The following is an 18,014-nucleotide window of genomic DNA, read 5'->3' on the forward strand; positions in this document are numbered from 1 at the left end:
TTTTTTTTTTACCTTACATTTGTTTTTATGAAAAATGAGAGCCACATATGAGGATATTCGTTTAAATTTTGATAGAACAGTAGCAGTATAATGTCCTCGTAAGTGGATATCAGGCCCTTGTAGAGCAAAATTGAGTATTTTGGTCTAAATAACCCAAAATGTGATGTCCTCATATGTGGACGCCAGATCCTAGGAGGTTAAATATATGTATATTTTTTTAATTCCCGTGGGCAAGAGAGGATCCTCAAGCTCGGGGACCAGGCCTCTACAGAAAAGCAAAAAAAAAAAAAGGAAAAAAAAGACGAACGTCTATTGTTTCTTCTCGGGTTGGACAGTGCAGCATTTGTTTAAATGAATCAACACCCCCGAGTCATTCTAACTACCGGAAATCTCGAAGCACAGGCCGAGGCAGCGGTGTGGCAGCAATTTTTCACACCAGCCTATTAATTAATGAAAGACCAAGACAGACTTTTAATTCATTTGAAAGCCTGATGCTTAACATTGTCCACCCCAGCTGTAAAACTCAGAAACCAGTCTTACTTGTTATCATCTATCGTCCACCTGGGCCTTACAGTCAGCATACAGTCATCAAGTTTGCAGATGATACCACCGTGGTAGGGCTCATCTCTGGGGGAGATGAGACGGTGTACAGAGCTGAAGTTCAGAGGCTGTCAGATTGTTGTGTAGATAACAACCTCAATACCACCAAGACAAAAGAACTGGTAGTTGATTTCAGAAGAAGGAAGTCTGAGCTGCAGCCTGTCAGCATCAACGGGGAGTGCGTGGAAAGGGTCTCCAGTTTCAAGTTTCTGGGTGTGCACATAGACACAGACCTCCAATGGAGCTCTAACACCTCTGTGGTTTTAAAGAAGGCCCAGCAGCGTCTCCACTTTCTGAGAATCCTCAGAAAAATGGACCTGAAGAAGGAGCTGCTGACCGTCTTCTACCGCTGCTCCATTGAAAGTGTGCTGACATATTGCATCGGTGTGTGGTTCTCCAGCTGCACCACAGCACAGAAAAAGGCACTCCAGAGGATCATCAATATGGCCCAAAAAATCATTGGACATCCTCTTCCCTCCCTGAAGGACCTGTACAGCACTCGCTGTCTCAAGAGGGCACGCAGCATCCTACGGAACGGTACACACCCAGGACACCGGGTGTTTAAGCTGCTGCCATCTGGCAGGAGGTTCATGCTGCTGAGGTCCCGAACAAACAGACTCAAGGACAGCTTTTACAACAGGGCAATAGCCCTGATCAATGCAAATAGCTGACCTGACTGGCTACCTCCCTGGACTTTTTTGGGGGGTTAACAACGGTAAAAACAGTAATAATAATAATAATATTTATATTTATAACAAGGTGCAATAATAATTAATGTGCAATAATAACAGTGTGCAATACAAATACACTTATTCTTCTTTTTTATCACTAAGTTATTATACTGTGTTGTGTTGTTTGTGTTGCGTTGTGATGTGTCGTATCGTGTTGTGTTGTGTTACATGTAGTGCCGACGTAGGACAATTTTCCAATTTCATTGTACTATGTATGACTGTGCAATGACAATAAAGACTTATCTTATCTTATCTTATCTTATTGTAGTTTTTTCAACTATATATAAATTCAGCAGTCTTATTTGGGGTGAGCAGGTGAAAGAAATGATTTGAGTAGAAAAGTTTTGTGTGCATTCAAATGAAACAAATGTGAATGTTACATGAATATAACCATAGTTCAGAGAATTGCTGCATAAGGTCTACGATCTAAGGTTTTATCATGACTGTCATGTTTTTCAGGCCAATAAATATTACAGATTAGCTTCACAGAAGTACAGTTCAAAATACTGAAGTGGACCCATAGAGCTGGTGGCTCTCAAGTCTTATTGTGTGAATCTGGCAAATTGCATTCACAATGACTAATGCGTATCTTGCAGGGATTGATATTGAGCTCTGCAGCTCATCCTATTTTTTGCAATGTATATCCTGCTTAATGAACATATACATATGTATCTGTTAAAGAGCTATTTTTAAGACCTAAAAGATGTGTAAATAAATATTTTTTTTAACCTTCTGCTACATCTCACATTGTAAGATATAGGGTTGCCAACTCCCTGAAAAATAAATAAGGGACACCTCGTGGCCAGGGCCGGGCGACCCGATTGTCTTCACCCTTCACCCAGTGTGGTGAATTTTTTAGCTCTTTTTTTTGTGTGTGAAATTATTTTTTTAACCATTTGACTTGAAGTTGCATATTCTTTGTGATATGAACACATGGGAAACAAATGATCATTTAGCCGTTTATTTTTAGTGCAAAATGACAACATTAACACAATAAAATAGGCATCTTTCCCAAACGAAAGACTGTTATGCTAAACGTTTTGTGCAAAATGACAAAATTAACAATAAAAAAGGTCTCTTTCTTAAACAGAAGCCTGTCATGCTTAACTTTTGAGAACACAGGTATATCTTTATTAAAAAGAACTCTTTCCTGCTTAACTTAAAATTATATAAATTAATAGAAAACAACAGAAAGAAAACATTCTTGTAACAGTGCACATTTAGTGCAATTAGAAAAGTACAAACAGAAAGTCTGTGGAACACCTGTAAAGACAATATATGTGCCTCAAAGGCCTTGACTGTAGCTGAAAGTTGAAGTAAAAAAAGAGCAAACACATGAACTCAAAAGCTCAATGCTACTTTAAGTGGAAACAGACCAGTTTTTCCATTTCAAGTGTTTTTTGAGCTCTTGCTGGAGTTGTTTGTCTTTCAGTACTGCAGAGTAAAACTCTGAGCAAGACATATCATAATTTAGACTGACAATGAGCTCACTTCTAATTAAATCGGTAGAACATTTGTTCCACACATCAGTCCACTTATTCTTCATAAGAGAGAAAATCCTCTCCTTGACACTGAAGAAGCCTCTTCTGTGTCAACTCATCAGGGATTTTTGGCTTCAGTTGAGGTATTATTTCAGCTTTTCTAATGCTAATCAGCTGCTCCTGTTTGTAAACCCGCTTGTTACCATGATTACGCATCATAACTCATCATCATTATTAATCTATGTATTACTTTTATGTATTAGTCATCTATTTGTTGTAATCATCTATCCTTGCAGTTGTTTATTACACAAAATAAATTATATTATCACACTTCTGGCCACATAACGCTGATATTCATTGCACATGCCCATATTAACCTTAACCAGAAGGTTAAAAAAAAAAACAATGTTTACATACCATATCTGCTTCTGCTGTGGTGTGGTGGACACCCGAGCTTTCACGTCCCTCATGTTGTTCATGTGCCCACTATTAGAAGCATGCTGCTTGAGGTCAGTCAGTCCACCATGGCCTATGGAAAAAGTGCGCCGGCACAGTGCAGTGCGCTTTATAGGTGTTATCGCGCACTTTTTCCAGCCAGGTGTTTTCCTTTTCCCATTCCTCCCTGTATTTTTGCAGCCTTTTTTATTTCTTTCTCGGAGGGGTACAAAAATTGCTGGTCGAAAGTGTACTGTCATCCGAGACTTGCACCGCGGTATCGGCGTTTGTTTCCCTGTAGGCCATGCTTCTTGTTGTGGTCATCTGATGTCTTCCGGTATCTTCTCCGCAAGCAACCTTTACTCGACCAATGAGATAAGCGTAATCTGAATTGTCATACTCGTGCGTAAGTGTGCTGTCAGCTCATTGGTCACAGAGCAGGAGAGGGGCTGGGAATTATGTTTTCAAACAGAGCATTAATTCCATTAACATTTATAGACTACTTTTGATTCTCACTGTATTACAGGACAAAGTGCGTCCCTGTTCAGCTCAATACGGGTCGTGTACTTTTGTTTCTAAATATGGGACGATTATGTTTTTCAAGGGACTGTTGGCAACCCTAGTAAGACACCACCAGGTAAAGATTTTGATTTATTGTTGATTTAAAAACTTGATGACCTGGTAAGTAGTTACTGGTTACTTCTTTTGAAATTTCGAATGCTAGCTGTCACCATATTTGTACTTTGGAGCCAAATGTGTTCATATTTCTAAAGTGGGTGTAACTGTAAGATATCAGGTACAAGATTAAGGGAGTTTTTGTATAAAGGAGTGGGCCAAAAACCTTCAGGAGATGTGTGCAAACCTGGTAAGCAAATATGCTTGCTATCAAGGGTTTCTCTAAGTACAAAGTCACTCAGTCTAATGCAAATCAATAAATAACTTATTAAGAGAGACATGGACCAAATTCAGATGGGGATCACATAGTTAATTCCTAAGTGTTCTAGAGCTCCTAATGTGATAAACTGACTCTGCTCGTGACACACCTACAGACCTGTTTTGCATGACCAGTACTACCAACTTATGATGCTGTAACTATGATGCTCCCACTTTGGACTATATACAGTTTTTTACCAAGGCTTCCTGTTGAGATTCTTATTGATATTAACTGTTTAATTATATGTTTAATATTTATTTAATTATTTTGACAAAAGAGTGACGCATAATATGCAGGCTTGAGAATTTGATTCAATGAATTAGAGCATGTGCTTTAACGATTCAAAAAACTGCATTACAAACAAACAACCTTTAATTGTCATATACACAATCATACAGAGTACAACATCTAGTGAAATGCCTGTGTCTGAGCTGCAGACGTAGACAAGCCATTCCAGGGCTTAGGTTTTTTTTCTAGCATGGGCGGTCTACCCAGGACTAGGGATGGGTACCGGTATCGGTTCTGACATAAACGGTAGTAACCAGACCGAAAAGCAGCGCACATTTCGGTGCTTTATTTCCGTGCTTTTTTTTCCTGAGCTGTGATACACTTTAGACTCTAGCCAATCATTTTACGTTTCCGAGGATAGTAGGCGGGTCCAGGTACGTACGTTCTTTTAGAGCAGAGCTACAGATTAAAAATGCCCAAGGAGGACCGGTCAAATGTATGGCTGTACTTCACAGCAAAATATGAAAACTCAGCAGCCTGCAACAAGTGCTTTAAGCTGATACTGTGATACTGTCAAAGGAGGTAACACCTCAAATCCGATGAAACACCTGGCGACGCATAGCGTTTTTTTTAAAAGCCGAGAAATGCGCCGTATTTGATAGCTTGCTGCGAGACCTCACTCCGTGCACATCTACTGCGGGTGGGTTGCCAGTTATCGGACCCGGAGCAAAATCCCCCAAAAACACAAAGAGGAGAGTCCTGGCCCCTAGCCCTGCCAGTGTAGCAGAAATGATGATGGATGATGATGGCAGCAGCAGCCGTTCTCCTCTGCGTGAGTAGCTTAATGTTGTTCGTGTGTAATTTACATTGAGTAGGCTATTAAATTAATGCATGTAAGGTGAACTAACAAACATCATCATAGCTACATGCGGCTGTCCTCTTGTTTGATGGCAGATACTCTCTCCACCCTGGCCAAAAAAGGCTAACATGACCAAAGAAAAAGTGGAAAACAGTTAAACATGAGAGGTTTTTGGACAAAGTTTGTGTTTTTTCCATTGTTTAAGCTCTGCTTCCAGCCAAGAGTGATACCATATATGCCCCATAGCTGCAGAAAAGGTTAACATTGTTATCTTTTTACAAAAAAACAGCTGAACATGAGAGGTTTTTGGACAAAGTTGATGTTCTTCATTCTTTAAGCAGCGGTTTGAGCACTGTTTAAGCACTGGCACCATTTCAAAAGTACCGGTTTGGCACCGGTATCGGATAAAACCTAAACGATACCCATCCCTACCCAGGACCCTTACTGGATACTGGGTGGGAATCAAATTTGCAATTCCCGCTCCAAAGGTGTCCTGTCTAACCACTATATTACCCACAATATTAATATGTATTATTATATATACAACATTGTTAATATAACAGATGTAGAATAGAGTAGAAAAATTGTGCTTGGTCCCTATTAACAAATTAACAATTAACAAACAATTAACAAAAATAAATATCAGTTGTCTAACCACAATGAGTAAGCTTGTCTTGTGTAAAATCTCTGCAGTGTCCCTTCAATAAGTGAATTTTACAGTTTTCTTGTCACTGTAGTTCAGTCATCAGTGCTGTTAAGTATGTAACAGCAAATCTGTATTTAAAATGACAGCAGCCATATCAGTGTTTTTTAGTCTTCTCTCTCTAATGTCTATCCTCTCTTTAGCATGTAATTCTAATGTGCAGTACTGACTGCATCCCACATAGCAAAATGGTATGGCCCGGATCTGGCCCACACAATGTGCTTACACATGGCCTACACACTGCAAAGAATGACGGCCCTTTGGTGGCCCACACAAGGCCAGTTGCAGACATGCTGCTGGCCCAGAACAGCTTCAGCTCTGGCCCCAGATGTCAGCCTAATGCGTACCTTAATCAAGTCATATAATAACAACATTTGCTGGAACATAACAACCAAACTCTACTCAGACAGTGAACAGACTGATTCTTATATAGCGCTTTTCTACTCTCCCACATTACTCTGTGCTCTATACAACATTCTTCATCAATGGAAACCTCAAGGCCACTGGATATTTGAAATTGCTACATGATGATGTGTTTCCCTCTTTATGCACTGAAGCTGGCAGGTTCCCTGAGTTTTTCCAGCAAGATGGTGCACCACCAAATTATGGGTGCCAGGTCCGAGCATTCCTAGATGAACAGTTGGAAACTGGATTGGTCGTCGTGGGCAAGTTGAATGGCCCCCAAGGTCTCCCGATCTGATCCCCTTAGACTTTTATCTTTGGGGTCATCTGAAGGCAATTGTCTATGGTGTGAAGATACGAGATGTGCAGCACCTGAAACTACAGATACTGGATGCCTGTGCTGGCATTTCTCCTGCGGTGTTGCTATCAGTGTGTGAAGAGTGGGAGAAAAGGGTTGCATTGACAATCCAACACAACGGGCAGCACATTGAACACATTTTATAAGTGGTCAGAAACTTGTAAATAACTCATGAAAGAAAAAAGTTACGTTGAAACCAAGCCTGAGCTACAGTCACCCAGTAGTAAACATGAGTAAACCCTCACTAGGTTTTGGATAAAGTGTACACTCACAAACCTGGAAACTTTGGCTACCATAGCAGTATAACAATAAATGCAATCCGGGGCAGACCTGTTTTCTATGAGCCTGGGCAAACTTTACTATAGTGAGATTATGGTCAAGTCAGGTAGAGCTAGACTTATTTTAACATTACATGGGAAAAATAAATAAATTAAATCATAATGAAATCAAATTATATTCGCCCCTCACTGGATGCTGTTCTTGAAACACACAAATGTCCTTCCTCTTTGTAGAAACAATACTGGTAATACCAGAGTGCAGGGCAAATTAAACCATATACTACATGCTGCTGACAGACAATAAAGGCCTTCACTGGACACATAGAGAAAAATCCAACAAAGATCCCAGGCAAACCTCAACAGAAGAATTCCAAGTATAACCACCATGGTGTAGAATGCCCTCAGCTTTGATTGGTCAACCCTCTCTCTTTTTACACCCTGTTCCCCTGGGCCTGGACGAATCAAAATACACAGAACAGAAAGGCTGCAGAAGGAGATGACTGTTAGAGATAAAGTTATAATGAAGAAATTCAAACTAACAACAAGTTCTTTAATCATCATGAAACACATCCCTCCAAATGAAAGCAGCCAGATGCAGCCAATGCTGATATTTCTAATCATGATCCCTTTTTCATTTCTCAGGCTCAGGTAGATGATGGGGTGAACAACAGCCAGGTAGCGCTCCACACAGGTCAGAATGTGAAATAAAATGTCTCCAATGCAGGTGAAAGAATAAATAGTAAACCCCACTTCTAAAGTGTTGGATTGGACACTGTAGATACCAGAACAGCAGAGGACACACCCAAAAACACCAATAAGCATGAGGATGACCACGTGGTAGATGAAGGTGTCAGAATGTCTTATTGTTGCTGGCGAGGAAGCAGAGCTGTTATGCCACCATTGTTCGATACCACGATACAGGATGAGAGTGCCAAGAGGGAGGAGGAGGAAGATGTTGGTGATCATGAATGCGGTGAAGATTAAGGAACTTGGTGTAGAGAGAAAGCAATTTATGGGTAAAGAAACAGTGGAATTGATTGACGAAAGGTATGCATGAAGAAGGGAATCGTTAAACAAGAAGATGACATATCTGAAAGAGACAAAATATATCACAATCACATTTTAATTAACTTCTCAGTAAAGTTATCATAGGAGAAGGATGTCATCTTTGCTGCTCTCATTAATTCTGATATAGCTCATCTTAAAATATAAGGAGTGGCCCAGGAAGATCTAGCTTTGTTGTAAAAGGAGTAGGCTTTTTGTCTAAGCAAGCCTGGAGATCTTTCCAGCAGGGTAAAGATTCCTGCTTCAATTTATATATTTATCTCAACTGTTTTATTAACCTGATTGGCCCCACGCCCCCGGTACCGGGGGCAAAAGAAAGGAGATCATGTTTAATCGTTTAAAACACAGGGTCAGAAATATAAGTCCCGACATGTGTGGTATACACAGAAACCTCTGCATGGGCCACCTCTGATGAAATGTTACAAGTGTTAGCTTTATTATGATACCAAGATCTTATACACAGTTGTATACACAGAGTTTGTAATTGCAGAGAAATACTCAATTAATTGTGGGCATTTCATTTTTGAGTAGGAAGCTCAGAAAAGCCCTTGGGGCTGAAGAGGTTGGCAAACAACTTTACCATATGATTTGTCTAGTGGTAACAAGATGTTTTGAAACAGGAGATGTTAATCTACTTATTCGCAGCTCAGCTGGTTCTGAGGTTTTAAGATGACTATATCACAATAGTAGGCCTGATCTTCCATCTCCATTCTGCTTCCTTCATAGTTATCAACAGTGATGGGAATAACGGTGTTACAAGTAAGGGCGTTACTAATGGCTTTACTGTTTTCAGTAACGATTAATCTAACTAATTACTATTCCTATCGTAAGCAGGTGTGCACACTCCCGCGGACAGCAATCACTTTCTGGCACAACACCTGGAGCTAAGAGGGCAAAACAATCGCATGAGTTCTGCTGTTTGGCTGAGGAAAAATAAAGTAGTCGTGGTAAGCCAATCACATTACAACATCAAGATGACAAAGCAACAAGGTGATATATACCAGTTTTTAAATTGTGTTGATAAGCCACGGAAAACCAGAGTCATGATAAACAATATAAACATGTTTTTTTCCTAAATAGTTTCATCACGTTTAACGTCTAATTACAGCGCTAGTAAGCACTCTCTGCTTATGACCAAAAAATTAAAAAAACAGAACAAAACAAAAAAAACCGCCCTTTCGTGTTGGTGGAAAAATGTACAATGTCGACCAATCAAAAAATGATATGGCAACATGAGATGACATAGGAGTGATGGTGAGAGAGAGAGAGAGAGAGAGAGAGAGAGAGAGAGAAAGAAAGACAGCAGAAAAAGAGAGAGCAATTTTTAAGATGCGAGAGATTTGTGACACAAGGCAAAGTAAATAGTTTTTAAAGTTGAAATGTAGAGGTAAAATGGTTAAAGTGGTTAAAAATGGCCAATTATACCCTGGACCCTAGTGAATGCAAAGGCATTATTTAGTAGCCTGCGAGATCAGCTGTGGTCACAAATTTACCAAACCACACAGACTTCTTTTGTTGTTGAATTATCAAACTGTGTAAATACAATGTATTATATACTCATTTATTTACTAATTAGTACTAATTTGATACCAAAGTTAGGATAATGTTGTTACATTATCAAATTTAACATTTTTAGTATGTAAATGAAACATAAACACAACACTGTTTTTTGACATTGCTTTAAAAAGGTGTCAGCGTTATACAATTTGAAAAGTTAACCAGATGCAAACTGGTGAATACTACTGTGTATTCGAAATAAAGCTATAACTGAAAGTTATAAACAAGACCCACCTTATCTGGGAGTTTTCCTAATATTCCTCCCTGTGCTGATTCCCATGGAATGTTTTCTATCTGCAGGAGTGTCTGCTATATATATATATATATATATATATATATATATATATATATATATATATATATATATATACACACAATAGACAAAATTCAGTTTGGTTCGTTTTAATACTTTGGTGTCACGGTTTGATATTTTTTTGATACAAAAAAATGTTCATGCTTTTTTTAAGTTATTAAATTATAAATATTTCTTTTAACTCAAAAGTACAGTTTTTAAACAACAAACTAATAAAAAAATAAATAAATGTATGTGATGGAGAAATCACCCATCTGTGGAAAAGTTTATTACAGAGAAATGGCTCTTTCCAAAATAAAAGCTATTTTGTCGACAGCAATAAAAGTAGCAATTGCCCTGTCTACCTCTTTTGCCCTCTTAGATTCATGTGCTAACGGCTGTCTAAATGACTCGGGTAAAGTTTGTTGCATGCGTGCTTGTTGTTGTTTTTGTCTGCTTCCACTTGTCTTTGCACCAACGTGATGTCGGTGTAAATGTGCCGTGGTATTTGTTGTGTTCCGACCGATGTAATTGAACATTGCGTAGCACATCCGACATACTGTTGTACTTTGTCCACGACAGGCTTAAGTAGGGTCATACTTCACATGAAAACCAAAATAGTTCCAAACGCCAGATCTGAATGACGGTGAATGAGGTTCAATTTCGGGTAGCATTGAGGCAGTTGCCATACTAACTTGAGTGAATGCATATGGGCTGTGCTCAATGGATCTGCGCTCGACAATGAAGCCTAGGCAGAGTAATTGAACGCAGATCAGATCAGATCGATAGATAGATCGATAGATATTTAAAACAAACATGTTGTTCCCAGTTTGCTGTAACTGTAATAATAATAATATTAAAATTACATAAACTAGGGCTTAAACAGTGTAAGTGCCCAGGCCCTAATAATAATAAATATCAGGCAAACCACAGTGAGTGTTTTATCATGTAAACTCTCTGCAGTCTGCCTTTAATATTTCAGATAATAAGTGAATTTTGAAGCTTTCTTGTCACTTCAGTTCAGTGATCAGTGTTAATGAGCATTTAACATTAAGTAAAACAACACCAACCTTATTAGTGTTTTTTAGCCTTCTCCCTCTTTATTTGTCCTCTGTGGATTCTTGAGTAGTTGATCCTAATGTACACTACTGGCTATATATTGCAGTCCCACTTCACCTGTCTGTCCACTAATACAGTTGATTTGCATCAAAACAAAGTGTGACAATGACAAACTGACCAACAAATTGGCAAAGACATACCTAATAAAGAAACCATTACTAAAGCACAATCGGACTTCATCAACATATACACAACACAATTTTATTTTATTTTTTTTATTTTATTACACCACTTGAATGACTAAATTTTTTTTTCATTATTAACCATCAACCACTTTTTAAGTGAATTAAAGCTAAATTAAAACAACATGTTCTAAACGGCAAAACATTTAAACCAATTACTCCAATTACTCTGTTTTTTTTAACTTAGCAATATATGACCAGCGTTTATTCTGTGAGGGTTAGATAGGCAAAGAGTCCTGAATTATGTAGCCATTCAGGGTTGCATGTGTTTAGTTGTGTTCGGTAAATGACAAAATTGAACACTGATGCTTTACATATCTGTTGTTTGTTTGAATTCATCAATGGAAATTTATACTGTTTTGCAAAAATATGTTTCTCAAAAAATAAGTAAAGATTTTAAATTGATATAAATGAAATTTTAAACTATGCTAAATATTAGTTTAATCATGATTATTCATTGAAGAAGAAATGTATCACTCAACTTTTGTGAATATCAACATCATGGCGTTTCTTCATCCTGTCTTCTCCCCTCACCCCCAGGTCACATAACACATGGCCTGAACTTCCCTGAGCCTGGTTTTGCTGGAGGATTCTTCCTGTTAAAAGGGTGTTTTTCCTTCCCATTTTTCTTCTTGTAACCTCTTTAACTTACAATATAAAGCACATTGAGGCAACTGTTGTTGTGATTTAGTGGTATATAAAAAACTGAATTCAAGTAAATTGAATGGATGTTATTGTTAAAATTAAAATCACAGAATGTTTTCATACGGTGTTGTAGGTGCATAATAGCTAAAAGCAGGTTAGTTTGCATGTTGCTAGATGGTTTCCAGACCTTGGAATTGCATAATGGATCATGCAATTCCACTTTAGCCATGACACAGACATATAATGTGGTGGAGGCACTAAGATGGAGATTTGGTTAACAAAGTGGTTTGCTGTAGCACCACAAATTGGCTGAAGCAGCTTAAGCACCATACTCCATGTGAGTGTTACAGAAGGGAATGAGCTCAGCTGACATGGGCTAGCATTGATCTGCCAAATCTGTTGTCTGAGATTGACTCCAAAATTTGCTAGAATTAATAGAACACTCAAGTACTGCAGTAAAGTTAAGCATTTTAACATGAGAGCCCAGGATGAAGCCAATAAGTGAATCTTTCCTTCTCAGTAGAGGTGAAGCCAGACTGGTTAACCCTTTCCCTGTTCCACCCCTGTTTGTCTGGCCCTGGATGAAATAAAACACAGAGAACAGAAAGGCTGCATAAGGAGACAATGGGTAAAGATAATATCACTAAGCAGAAACTTCCAATAATGAATAAGTCCTCCACCATGACCAAGCATGTCCCTGCAAAACAAATAAGCCAGACACAGTCAATGCTTATGTTCTTTATTCTTATTCCTCTTTCATTTCTCAGGTTCACATAGGTGATGGGATGAACTACAGCCAAGTAGGTCAGAGCATGAAACAAGATCTGTCCATATGATGTAAATCAAAAGAAAAGCCCCCCTACTAATGATAGGTTTAAATCATCTGTGTAGACACCAAACCAGCAGAGGATATACCCAAAAGTGCCAATCAGTGGTAGATTAGGAGCCAATCAGAAGAGGGACCACAAATTAGCTGACGTGGGTCATGTGACAGGGAGTAGTTGATATGGGCTACACAGGCATGTTTTTCAAAACACTGATACCTTCAGTAAATTGGTTTAAGAAATTTCCCAAATTCAAGTGGCATATACTTTGGATGATGCTGACATTGAAGAACCAAAAATGTTTCTGTGGGTATTGACTTCCTTTTAATCATACCTGTGATTAAAAGGAAGTGCAATGTGGTGATACATCACAATAATACTTACATTTTACTGACTGTATTTTTTTATTTAATTTTTTAAGTTAACATGTTCAAAACTGTTACAAATCATGCACATCTATGGAAACTATGTTTCTTTGTTGTGTAATCATGAGTAAGATATTAACAGAAAATACATTATTCAACAGAGCAAAGAAAATAGTAGCATTTTCAAAACCTACCATTTATGTTAAAGGCAACCACCATGGATGTCATCATTCCACTGAATCGTAATTATCATTCTTTAACTGTATATATAAAATTAGTGATTACAAAAAACTAAAAAGATTTTAAAATATAAATTAATGACGGCAGCTCTTAAAAATACAAATGCAACAATACCTTGTCATACCATGTAGTACCTATATACTGGTGGCAATGGTTTAATTTACTGGGCAGGGCAGGTGACTCATGCAAATGGTGTTAGAGGCCATTTACTGTCTTTCCCTGGTTTTTCTCCCAGTTCATGTCTGATCTCCACTATTATAATTCACTGTAATTAGATATGAACAGCAAACAATGTAGATCATGTAGACATGTGTTCATTGTGTGAAATCGATGGGAAATCTTTACTTTGCAGTCTAGTTACACCTACAGGTCAGTGGCCACTCTTACAGTGATGAAAGAGTACTTGAGGAACAAACTAGAAAGTGTTTAAACATTTCTGGCCTAAAACATTTTTAGTGACAGTTATACATTGCACATTCTAAGTGGTTGCTGTCATGAGAGATGCCTTTTTATTATATAGTATTCTGAGTCACTGGCCGTTGTTCTTACAGTGCAAAAACTTGCCTTCTCTGTAAAGAAACAGCAAAGGTAAAACCAGAGTGCTGGGAACATTAAAAAAAAGATCAGACAAATGTATAACACAGGCATTTGCTCCTCCTGAGATGTTGGCCACACCCCAAACTAGACCCCCCACAAACCTCACCACCTGTGCTCCCAGTATGGCCAGAATAGTGTAGAATGCCCTGAGTTTGATTGACCTCTCCCTGTTTGAACTCTGTTCTCCTGGGCCTGGACGGATCAAAACGTAGAGAACAGAGAGGCTGCAGAAGGAGTTGATGATGAAACATAACACCACAAGGAAAAACATCAGGTTTAGGACAAAGTCCATATTAAGTACCAGACCTGTCCCCACACAGCAAAGCAGCCAAATGCAGACAATGCAGATATTTCTGATTCTGACCCCTCTTTCATATTTCAGACTCACATAGGTAATGGGATAAAGCACAGCCAGATAGCGCTCCACAGATGTCAGGATATGGAAGAATGTCTCTCCAAACCAGGTAAAATTAATAAAATAGCAACCCATCATGATTACACTTGTATCATATGAATAGATACCATGAATCACAAAAATACATCCCAAGTTACAAATCAGCTCCATGACAACCACATGATAGGTGAAGCTGTCAGAGTGACTCATTACAACTGCTGAGGAGGTGCAGCGCTTTCTCCACCATTGCTGGAGACCATGATAGAGGATGAGGATGCAAAGAGGAAAGAGGAGGATATTGAAGGGAAGATATGCTTTAAAGATGAAAGAGCCGGGTCTGGTGGTCAGACAGTTGATGTAGAATAGATGGTTAGACATCACCAGGGAATGGTTTGGCTGAAAAAGAGAGCTGTTCGAGGATGAGAGTTTGGTTGGCATGTCTGGAAAAGAAAGAAAAGCTACATAGCACACAAGTGGAGCAGATGTATAGATTAAAACTTTACATTTTTCTTGAAAAGTGATATCACCTCATGTACAAAAACTGTGGTAAAACTGTGTTTTATGGTATGAATCCTTTTTTTGAATTCTCCAAGGTGCATTTTTAATAATTTACTAGATTCCTGTTTGATTTATTTTTCTCAAATCAAGGTATGTTCGGAGTTTTATATTTGAATGCAATGTAATATTTTCTGGCACAAATAGATCTGTGGTAATGACACAGTGCACTTTCCAAACATAAGACTACGTATACAAGATTAATATTGCTACTGGCACACAGTACTTAATATAGGGGCCTAACATAATAGACTGAACAAAGAACTGAGATAGAAGGACTATTACAGTATTGCGAGTGATCAGAAAATGGTTTGCTGGTTTGTTAGGAATAACAAAATAGAAAATAGCATTATAACAAAGAAAAAATAAATATAGTTTTTCGTAACAGCCAATGATGATATTGAAATGTAAAAAAAAAAAAAAAAAAAAAAAACTCTCCCATGATCAACTGGTGAAACTGTTGTCTCCAGTGTAAGTGATTTGTTGTCCAGCAAATTAGTGATATGTCGGTTGCGAACGAAATGGCTCTTTGAAGTGAACGACGCGAGCCGACTCCTTATTCTGTTTTTGGTTTTTTTGGTTTTTTCTCTCACCCTCTCTCGCACTTTTTTCCCGCTTCACTCCGCACATGAGCCTTGTGCTTGCGTTGGGCAGAGGGGGGAGGGGCGGTAGTTACACTCTCAGTAGCACAGGAACAGAGCGGGAGGGAGAAAGAGAGCAGGGACAACAACGTCACATTAGAAAGGTTTAGTAATCATCCACAACTATTTTCAGTTGCGGATGATAAAGGATTCAGAAAGTTTATTCATGCAGGCCCATATGACAGAGAATATGCATCTTCTTTTTGTTTTCATATTTTAATTTGTATTTAATTGTGTTGCGCTGTTTCACTTTAAATTTGTTTAGGAAAAAGCTGAAAATTGAAATAGTTAAAAGTTGAAATGTAAATAGTTATTTTTTGTATTATATGATTTATTTATTACATTTTATGTGGAGTAAATGAATAAAATTATATTCACGGTGGCCCCTACAGACAAAGCACATACAAACTCGAAAACACGTACAAAACACAACAGAAGTGCTCCAGGATCCTAGGGCCAGTGTTGAGCTTTTGTTACCTAATGGCTACACAAGACAGGAAGTACCAACGACTAGATTTGGTGTGTGGTAGTAACAGGTAAATGAACTTTTTTTAATTTTTTTTAAATTATTTGAATATATATGTGTGCTTGTGTATAAACACACAAACAATACACATATGCTTTCAATTGTAATTGTGTAAATATGATCTAGGTAGCTCTGTTTTGGAAGGTCAGTTAATGCTAGCAATGTGTTTTGGAGTTTGTACGTGCTTTGTCTCTAGGGGCCACCGTATACATTTGCATGTAAACATATAAATAAAACCACGTTTTCTTTTACATTAGTAATTCCTTTTGTGCATAATTTTATATTGTTGTTGATAATAAATGAATTAAAGCAACAAAACAACATGAAGAGCCGGTTGGGAGCCGAAAGAGCCGGCTCTCTAAAAAGAGCCAGAATTCCCATCACTACAGCAAATGCATTTACTGTTCTCAACGATTTTCTATTTTGCATGAGATCAGACTGAGGAACAATTATTTGCATTGAATTCAGGGAAATGTAAATCAGGAGGAGAAATTAATTTACACAAACATTCAAATAAGAACTCAACATTTTTATCAAGAAACACAAATAATAGATTAAATATTTATGGTACACAAACTGCAGTGAGACTATGTTGAAGATTTTAGATCTGTTCTGTTGTCTACATGGGTAAATAATATTATTACATGCAGCTTAAAGTTTAAAACCTCCCACCAGTCAAGTAAAGAACTTTTTAACTGCATCAACCAGAATTCAATTGGATATTGCCCATACTGTATATCAAAGAAAATATGCAAACTTCACTATGTCAAGTGCTTAATGACCAGTGGTTTTCCACACAGTATACAGTATACACACTATGTAGCAAGTTTCATGTCTTCTGTGATGATAAAGAAATTTTTAAAAATGCACAAAATAAAAAGTAAAACAAACTAATACCACACAAACCTTATCTGTGTTTTGTCTGACCTTTCTTGTCCTGTATCTTGTCTCGGCTGTGTCTGTATTGAATTAGCCAAATATCGCAGTACCCCTCTATCTCTTTCTGTCTCTGCATGTATTATTTGCATATATAAAAAAAAATGGATGACAGACAAATCCAATGTGATAAATGAGGGCAGCAGGGTGGCACTGTGCTATGGTGCTTAGCACTGTTGTATCACAGCAAGAAGGTTCAAATCCATCATCTGACCGTGTCATGGTCCTGGGTCATTTGACCCAGTGTTCAGTTTCATTTTTTTATTTCATTATGTTTCCCCAGCCTGTCATGTCTGCTCTCTCTCTCTCTCCCTCATGTTCCCTTGCACCCTCTCATCTGCCTTTCCTCCACTCCTGCATCATGTTCCTCGGTTTCCTGTCTTATTGTGAAGGTTTCATGTTTCCATTTTCATTCTGTTGAGTTTTGCTTCTTCTATCTCGTTATGTTTTTTCCGCATCAGCAGTGTTCCTCATTTCTCTCGTTATCCTTCTGTGGATTTATGTCAGCATCTCCCTCGGTCCTGTGGTGATTTCCCTCATGGCAGTGTGTCTCTCCCGGTGTATTCAAATTAATTGATTTTTCAGTTTAGTTTTGTATCGCTATTTTCCCAGCAAATTAAGCTGCTTGTTTTAAGTTCATGTTCCACCTCTGTGATTCTGCTTTTCGGTCCTTTTCTGCCAGCCTGCATAGCTGTTTCATGACGGACCGGGCTTTCCTGTGTGGAGTATGCACATTTTACCCATATCTGTGTGGGTTCTCTCCAGGCACCTGGCTTCCTCCCAAAGTCCAAAGACATGCAGTTAGTTGGTTAGTGATTCTAATTGTCCATATGTATGAATGGTTGTCCACCTCTCTGTATTAGCCCTGTGATAGATTGGCAACCTGTCCTGGGTGTATCTGTGCATCCTCGATTTAGAGCAATGTGTGTCCAGCCAGGAGCAGGCCTGGCTACCAAGACTAGCAACTTGGGCATGGAAAGTCACCTCTCTGTGAGGAAAGAGCCATAGTTAGTCTATGAGGTTGAGAGGTGCCGGCTAGATATAGTTGAGCTCACCTCAACACATGG

At 38.4% G+C, this 18,014-nt stretch overlaps 2 protein-coding genes across 2 annotated transcripts; both read right to left on the bottom strand.

Annotated features, from left to right (window-relative positions):
- Positions 1-7,195: 7,195 nt before the first annotated feature.
- On the bottom strand, positions 7,196-7,975 carry LOC146714007 (uncharacterized). The gene has a single exon (XM_085439498.1). The coding sequence runs from the start codon at positions 7,973-7,975 to the stop codon at positions 7,196-7,198; it is 780 nt and encodes a 259-aa protein (XP_085295624.1).
- A 5,852-nt stretch (positions 7,976-13,827) lies between these two features.
- LOC146714008 (uncharacterized) lies at positions 13,828-14,727 on the bottom strand. The gene has a single exon (XM_085439508.1). The coding sequence runs from the start codon at positions 14,725-14,727 to the stop codon at positions 13,828-13,830; it is 900 nt and encodes a 299-aa protein (XP_085295634.1).
- Positions 14,728-18,014: the final 3,287 nt, after the last annotated feature.

This window comes from Copadichromis virginalis, linkage group LG3 (genome assembly GCF_057382275.1).
Source record: "Copadichromis virginalis isolate Kocher_CV1m ecotype Utaka linkage group LG3, C_Virginalis_male_GT1.1, whole genome shotgun sequence".
Classification (NCBI taxonomy): domain Eukaryota; kingdom Metazoa; phylum Chordata; class Actinopteri; order Cichliformes; family Cichlidae; genus Copadichromis; species Copadichromis virginalis.

Coding starts and splice junctions, on each gene's coding strand:
- LOC146714007 (XM_085439498.1), bottom strand. CDS start 7,975: ATGATCACCAACATCTTCCTCCTCCTCCCTCTTGGCACTCTCATCCTG.
- LOC146714008 (XM_085439508.1), bottom strand. CDS start 14,727: ATGCCAACCAAACTCTCATCCTCGAACAGCTCTCTTTTTCAGCCAAAC.